This window comes from Notothenia coriiceps, unplaced genomic scaffold, assembly GCF_000735185.1.
Source record: "Notothenia coriiceps isolate Sejong01 unplaced genomic scaffold, NC01 NC01_scaffold00018242, whole genome shotgun sequence".
Classification (NCBI taxonomy): domain Eukaryota; kingdom Metazoa; phylum Chordata; class Actinopteri; order Perciformes; family Nototheniidae; genus Notothenia; species Notothenia coriiceps.
The window spans coordinates 100510-109374 of NW_011350943.1; the positions used below are offsets into that span (position 1 = coordinate 100510).

Here is an 8865-nt window from a genome sequence, read left to right on the forward strand (position 1 = left end):
CGCGTGGTCCGTCCTCACTCTCACTCAAATGGTACCAATGCCCTGCGAGACAAGAGACAGCGCGGACTTGAAAAGCGCTAAGGGTACTATGCAAAATCATATATTTGTAGTAAAATGTCAAACCAATTTTAATATTTCCCAATTACAAGAACTAATGTTCTCCCGTTCCCCACACACTCCACTCACTCTCTCTAGAGTGAAGTAGGCCGGACATTTACCAGAAGTACCTCCAGTCGCACTCTTATACTGAGCGTGTCCATACACCACCTTCCCTCGTGTGGGCGTTACCGTTTGTCGTCACTTAAGACCTATGAGAAAAGTTGGCTTCCGTTTCAGGTGTACGGTGGGAACCGGCTCTGCCTAAGAGTCGCAGGGCAGCGTACGGTCCAATTCGGTCGAGGAGGAGACGAAAAGGTATTCTGGGGCGCACACATACCCGTTGCTCCCAGCGACGTGGGTCAGGGTCGTACACAGTTGCAGTCACTTTATTCAGTATACTATCATGGTCCCTCCGTCTACGCTTGGCTAACATAAAAAATGTAGAGTCGACCATAAACAACACAGGTTTGAGACTCAACCCCTTGTACAGACATTACGGTAAAACTGAGCGGAAGAGGTCTAGGACAACCAGTGCCTTACGGAACTAAAACAGCGATGAGGCCTATCTTCGTATAGACGGACCTGCCTGTTGACTCTAGCAAGTATCAACTTGTGGTTAGACGCCCATCCGCTCGACACGCAGGTAGAGCCAGGCTTCTTTTTCCCGACGTCACCAACCGAACAGTAAGACCTACTTGATGTGTCGAGACTCACGTCAAACATGTGGCTGACATGGGAAAGTCCCTCTCGGTTGCGTGGAAGACTTACCTTCGTCCACAGCACAGTACCCGTAGAGGAAACGTTTCGACCGGCTCTATTGCCCTGACGTCACCGACTGTGAACTACACCACCTTCTATCGGTGGCACGACTCTTCCTCGACAGGAGAGGGAGAGCCGCAGAAGTGAGACTGACTGAGATTACTTTGAGCAACATGCATGGGAATAAGTTACAATATAATACATTTGTGTATATTTCTCGCTATTCAGATGGTCTGCTGCTTGGTGCTGCTGTTGCGCAATGTGCAGTAGTGTCCTCTTTTCGCACCATGACATTTTCAGTTATGAATTTGTTTTTCACTGCTTGAGAAAATGGACTTGTGGCTGAGAGCGTGTGAAAAATGTCAATTGTGTGAGAGTTGGCAGCCCTGTGAACTCGCTTGACATTATTATGTATGAAACTGCCAATCAGATTTATTTACTTATTAATCAAAGGTGCCGGAACGCTGTTCTGGATCGTTCCGGCCCACTTTAACCCCTGTGTGTGCGTGTGCGTGTGCGTGTGCGTGTGCGTGTGTGTGTTCTGAAATGCACTTCAAATTATCACTTTTCTCTTGATTTCCCTTTGATATTTTGTTTAGGTACAGTGTTACTTGCAGCTAATTCATTGATTGTTTTATGGGTATTCTGAGTTGAGATGGTGCAAATATTTTTAATACATATCTAATATATTTCTAATACATTGCTCTTGTGTTGTTCTTTCACATAACTAAGACTATAGAAGTGTAAAAAATAGGCTACGTCAGATTATTCCAAGGGACATACATGTCAAGTCAAGTCAATTTTTATTTATATAGCCCAAAATCACAAATCAGAATGAGGGGGTCCTTGGTGTATTCTCTATCTTGTAAGGGGTCCTTGGCTGAAAAACAATTGAGAACCTCTGTTGTAGGCTACTCACTTCGTTTCTTGTAGCTCTCGAAAGGGTTTTGGAGGTTGAAGCCTCGGGGAACATGAGTTGAATGGCTTTCTTGTCCGCAGCAGCAGAAAGCATTTTCGAATGTTTGAATGAATCAAAGTGGGTCGTCCACCGTCGATTTTCTCTTATGATCCAACACACAGTTGCACGGGGTGCAGAATAGTTTCCCCCCACTTTTTGCCCGGTCTTTAGTAGAAATGTTCGTCGGTAAATGAGATGGATTAGATTTTTTCATTTTGGTGTTTTCTCTATCGTGTGAGCTCCACACGTTCACTATATACAGTGTTGTTTACATTCTGTGATGCGCGAGCTGATAACGTCACGTAAAGACGAGTTAACTTTTTTTTTCTCAACTTTTTTTTCTCAACTTGTGAACTTCTCAATGCGGGGATTATGCGGCCTTTTGATAAATATGCGGCCTTTTAAAAATCTGCGCCATATTGCTGATTATGCGGTAAATTCTGCGATCGCAGAATCGCGTTTTTCTGGAGGGTCTAACTAGGAGACTACCTCGCCTGAAGGAGAGAGGTTAGCAGTTTAGGAGACGGGCCTGCAGTTAGCGGCTATTGCAACACGAATTACGTCAGCGCAAAGCCCAGCATCTGGGTGTCAAAGCGAGCCAGTATATAAATTGGCACATATATAAAATACATACTGTAAGGGCAATAGACACATTAAAAGCTTACAAACCATAATACACATACATATTTGCTGACTTTAAGTGCAACAGGTATGATTCTGCATCTAGGAATCAGGTATTAAATGAACACTTTGAGATTCAGAAAGAACTCAATTGGAAAAAGAAGTGAAACATGAGGCCAAAACCAAAATGTCTTCATACAACAAACTATTTTTGATTAGCCTTTATTTGAAATATTCTACACAAATTAATCAGTTAATTGTCTGATTACTTTTTTAGGTTTTCAGCTTGACTTATTGACAGATATCAAAGGCTATTATGTATCCAATGGAGCAGAGTTGAAAATGTAAGTCAGTTGATTAGTAAGTCAATTGAAAAAAAAAAATGTAATCTACAAAAACATTTAGAACAATTGTGAAAGTGATTAATTGTTCCACCCATTTTCAAGCAAAAAACATTTGCTGTTTGGATACTTGGACATCACTGTGAGCTGTTGGAAACTGTTGTAGGCATTCTTTTATGTATCAACAGAATTTAAGCCAAAACAAATGATACTCAAATTCAGATGAATAGTATTGAGGATACAAATATTAGAAGTTGCAGCCCTACACTGCAAATATAAACTGCTGAAAAAAGTTTACTTTGTGAACTCACCTTGACCACGTTGGCTTTGTGCCGCTCCAGCACCTGTATGGTCTGAGACGTCTTTGGATCAATGATAAGAATACTGGAGTGACATCCCTGAGCTATCAGCCCCTGCCAACCCCTACAGAAAAGGAGAGCCGAAGAGAATAATAGAGTGAATTATGAGGTAAGTGAAAAGGAGCTGACATTTCTTCCCGACACAGACTAAACACAGAGGGTCTGTGAGTGCGCGGGCATTGAACCAAGACCACAAGACCCCAAGAAGAACATTTAAACTTTCATTTTTTTACGAGTGTTGGGAAAATACTGAATGTACTCTTTCAAGGACAGAGTTGCATATGATAACAATGACCCAAGTTTATGACAGTGTATATGACAAGATGTATGAGTACCTAGTAAAAGAAGCATGCCACCCTGTTTTAAAGCGTATGATAAGCTATGTGGCAACGATTAACATGATGATTCAGTCTCTAGGAAGACATGACAAAGATGATCATTTCTGACGTGGTCCTCAGCTAATCTGAACAAAGCATTGAATACAGCTTTGAACCGTTGTTCCTCCAAATACAAGTATCCTGTTTTGAAACTCAAGCCGGTGACTAGTGACATTTTTCTAACAATGAGCAAAAAATCTATGACCATCCATCCACTCCATGTCTAGATCTTTTACATCTTTCAGTATGCATGCGTGATGGGACTACAGAAACAGTGTATATGCATGAATCCTGAAGTCAAATGTAATACCTTTTAAGACCTTTTTTAAGACCCTTTCCATACATTTTAAGACCTCATCGCCACTTTGAGTTCTAACCGGTTACATTGGCGACACACTTTATCTCACATTGACTATATACAGTATTGATTGTCCTTCCTCCTTATCTTCCAACCATTTGGACGCAGACTTGCATTTCCCCATAACGATGTTGTTTAACAAACGGCGTAAAACGGGCCTTCGCGATATCAAGCAGTGAGCGTGCGATGTCCTGTTCAGATGACGTCAAAGCCAACGGGATGCCATAAATAAACTACACAGAATCACACTACACACCTACGCAATGATTACATTCAGGCAGACTGTAGAATACAACCTCTTTGGACAATTTATAGACTTATTGAAAACAAGCTACAAAATGTAATACCTTGGAAAATGCTGTTTAATACTTTTTAATAGCCTTAATTTTCGCTAAATTGATTTATCAACTTTTAATACTTTTTAAGACCCCGCGGACACCCTGAGAAAGGTCACAAATAAATTCCACATACAAAATGTAAACTCCAATATTAAATATGTGATTTTGTATGGATTTTCAAAGTACAACAAACTGTCTGATACAACTCAGAGCAAAGGAAGTGTGCACATTAGATGCAAGTGAAGACAATTAACAACTTAAATCATTAATAATCTTCCATATCATTGCCATGTTTTCTACATGTATGAGGAAATGATATCCACTGAAAGCGTTTTATTAAAGATGAATGGTAAGTCTCACTTGTTATCGCATAGATTAATACATTAATCATTGCCAGCTTATGGGGAATACAACTTGGTGACAATTGGATTCCTACACCTTTTAAAAACCCTTTTTAAAGAATTTTCTTGGTGCATTTTTAATCTTTTTCCATGACTTTGCACAATTTTTTATTTGAATTTTTGTATGTTATGATATATGTTGCATCGTTGGAGGAGCTCGGGTCATAAGATTTCCATTGCCATTTCTACACTGTAGCATATGTGCATATGACATTAAAACCTTTGAATCTACAACAATCCAAATATAGTGTATTCGATATTTGACACTGACATAGTTCATTGTATTATATATTTAGCATTGATATCATAGAGGTGTTGTTAATAGTATGCCACCTAATATAAATACATAGAGAGGATAAAGCATAAGAAACACATGACATTTCAGTAAAGAGCATTCCAATACAACACATCTGCAACCTCATTAAATAACATATAATAAGGTTTAATATGCATAGTGTTTTTATCACAGTCCCGGAAATGCAATAACGCATAGGAAGTCACAGTGAAGTCGGGCTTCCAGCTGGAATACTATGGGAAGGTAAGGGTTAGAAAATGCATCAGGCCCAGCAAACTGTCACATCCCTTCACATCACATCACATGACACAGGATGCCCTAAGTGTTATGTTCTGTTGGGAAAAATCGGCATAATAATTCTTGCAGGTAGCAATAAAAGGGAACAATGTAACGTGATGCATATATAATATAATTAGCATATATCAAACATGAAATGACATACGCACGCATTGACTAAATGAAGAAGCTACATAAAGATGCTAACGGCAGATGTTAAGTACTCACCAGTCTACAGCGGTTTTATTCTGCAAATGGAGAGTGCCAGTCAGAGTCCGAGCCGCGAGTTTGATGTTGACAGTGTACGGAATCATTGTTGCTACGCAGTATTTTTGCTACATTAATATTTGTTGACCAAAAGCTGCTAAAGTTGTTTAGCTTCAGCGCTTCGGCTCTGTTGTTGAGATTTCTAACAGGAAGTAAAACGGTGTTTTTGAATGGAACGTCGTCTAGGAACAAATCCCAGCGATGAAAGGTTCCAAAGCTGAGGCTTCACATTTGATCATGATCACAAAATGTCAAATGTGTTTATAGAGAGTACACGTAAACAATGCTATGATAGTATGTTATATTCTTTCACTTTTTTATATATTTCCAATATTGCCACAACAATGTAATTTTGTCACTGTTAGCATTTAACCAATGTTTAGTTGTAGAAAATAATTCAATAATTTAGTTTGAATGTAATGTTAGTTAGGCTATTACATATAAAATATTATAACAATATTAATAGTACATGGGCAATATTACATTACATTTAATATTACAACCCAAAATGTCCTTATTTAAAAAAAAAGTAAATGCCATTTTATTCTAAAATTGTTTTCATAAAACCCAATTTGTTTCTATACGCAGAAGTGACATTCACTTATATATTGTTATTCATCCCATCATTTGAAAATGGTATAATAGCCTCGAAATGTTTTAAAACATCTAATGATAACCTTTTCCTCCATAAACATCATTATACGCGCCCCCTGCGTGAACGCCATCAGACTCCGATGATCTCGTGCCCCCTGAGTGAATCAGAGTGTGAAGAGCAAATCATTTACACACATTGGAAGTTGATGACAATATATTGTTGTCTGATGGGCTTGGAAACACACCCCTGAGAGAACAGTGCAGCAGTTTAGACCACATAAACTACCCTGAATAACTTTTGGCAGATCAAACAAAAATCTTTCTGCCTTTTATTTATAGGCTCTTCCTCACTAAAGTGACACAAGTTAGCACACTGCTAGATGTAGTGGAGTGAATCATGGGAAAAAACATGACTTTATGACTTTGGGGAAGAACACCCTGTCCAAGATGATTTCAAAGATTCAATTCTTTCATCTCCTTCACAGCTCTGCTGCCTGCAGTCAGTTTCCTTTTTGATCTGTCATGCCCAAGTGTGACTATATACAGCACAAAAAGCAACATTTTACTCAAAACCCTAAAGAACACAATTAGCTTTAGTTCCTGGCAAGAATTAGCCTTTAAATATGACATTATCTGGTGTGTTAAGACAAAACCTGTGGTGCAAAACTGGAAACAAATGCATAGAAACAGTTAAAAGGGAAGAAAAACATAATATATCAGAACATGAAAAAAAAAGTTTTTCCCCATCAATTGGTATATAACAGCATTTGCTTTCTCCTGCACTGAGTGTGACTTAATTAAAAAAGGTTCCACCATACTAACTTGCGAGGTTGCAAGTGCAGCACTGTTATTGGTGATATTCAGAATGGGAAATAATAAGATAAATTATTATATGGTAATTTCTTCAGGGAGAAAAAACATGTACACATTGCATTGTCAGACATTGCATTTACACAATGTTTTTTTTTTAACAAAAAAAGCTTATACGTGAATGATGATTTATCAAACTTTTCAAATTGGCTCTTGTTCTATATTGTGAACTATTATAATCCAATGAAAGGAGAAAGGAATTCCAATATTGTGGCAGAGAGATTAAATTATGAAAACATGTTTCATGTCTGATTATTGGATTCATTTTAATTTGGTTAACTCAAGTTTGCATCCCACATCTGTCAAGATCATCTTGTGGTCATGGTGTTCTGCAGAATGTACACACACAGAATCTCTGATATTCATCACAATTATTGCTGTCTTTAGAAACAGCGCTGTGCTGAAATTGAATTATGAGACTATTTCTCACTCTTCCTAGAGGCACACATCTTTAAACTTTAATCAGATGTATGGCTGTTGTTTCGTAAATGGAGATAAGATGTGAATATCATTTTTGACAGGTATGACTAAAATACATTGTTTAATATGTGATATAATGTGAGCAGCTTCAACAGCTGCATGATAAATGTCTATCTACAATTCTAATGCATTTTCTATTTTGTTTATAAAAAATAAGTAAGGGTTATTCCATCAAAAGTTAGACATTTTGTCCAAGATATTTAATTAGATTTATGTTCGAGAATAACAGTCTTCAAGAAGTTTGGAAACCTAAGAGAACAGTGTCAGCCATTTTTCATTTAAATCAGTTTACCCTAGTTGAACTGGTAAAGATAGTGTGAAGGTTCAACATAAAAAAAAACCTAACCCTTAAGAGACATTTGGTGAATCCCCTAACCCAAACTTATTAAAATGTGCAGAATTGCCTTGACATGTAGGGGAGAGTGGGATAAGTCGAGCCATTTTTTAGTTATGCTGTACTCTAAGCAAGGAGAAATGACACATAGTAAAAATGAAAACACACACCTATAATTCAGGAAGTCTCCTATCAATGGCAATGATAATAATTAATATTTGATCAAGGGCAGTGAAAATATTACTTCTTATTACGTCTTGTGGCTCAACTTGCCCCAGTGTAGGGGTAAGTTGATCCAGGTCAGGGGGTAAATTGAACCACTGTTCAAACCTGGGCATACCTGTTCAAACCTGAGGATACCTACAACACATCTTAAAGGTAACTATAAAAAATAAATAACAAACCAAATACAAGTTTAGTTTTTCAAATATTTTTAATATAAATTTCGATTGAATTGCTTGATTTTTTTTAACATGTTAAAAGGAAAAGTAATCATACAAATGGTGATACAATTTCATACATCTTACCAATTAAACACAGGGTAAATACAACTTTAAATGTAGCCTACAATGAGCTCTTATTATCAACTTGGCCTACTTTCATTCATTTCTCCATGGAAAAACTGGCTCAACTTACCCCAAGGCCCATGGTTCACTTTACCCCATAGCCACCATTTTAGAAAAAATAGCCTAGCATTACAATTCAGATTCATCTTTAGCTTAATGATTCACATGGTTTAATACGCTGCCAACACATCAACATATACAATATATATGTTTAAACCTGGATACTTTTTTTTTTAAATGACAGCCGATATAGCTGACATCTAGAACATTTACTTTGACGAGCAAAAAACGTTTTTTTGTAAAAATGTTTACTTACCAGACCACAATGAATATCTCTCTTTCACAGGCAATGAGAAATGGGTGGAGCTTGCATAATGTCTTTCACTTGATTACAACTATAAGGCGTTGCCTGGTTACAGGGGGTGGTTCAACTTACCCACTGGCTCAACTTACCCCCTTCTCCCCTACATGTATGCTGTCAAACAACACAACAAACCATCAGTTTAAAGTGTATACAGTATGAAATGCACTTATTTCGATATGAATGTAGATCAAAGCAATAATCAAATTAC

The 8865-nt window shown here is 37.7% G+C and overlaps 1 protein-coding gene across 1 annotated transcript in view; it reads right to left on the reverse strand.

Annotated features, from left to right (window-relative positions):
- The window catches only part of LOC104950847 (WD repeat-containing protein 11-like), a 67299-nt gene extending 61703 nt beyond the window's left edge, over positions 1–5596 (reverse strand). Inside the window, exons 1-2 of the mRNA XM_010777422.1 lie at positions 5411–5596; positions 3090–3201 (exon numbers count right to left, since the gene is read on the reverse strand). Of these exons, the coding sequence (XP_010775724.1) occupies positions 3090–3201; positions 5411–5496 (198 nt within the window). The 5' untranslated portion in view covers positions 5497–5596. The remainder of the gene's footprint in view (positions 1–3089; positions 3202–5410) is intronic.
- Positions 5597–8865: the final 3269 nt, after the last annotated feature.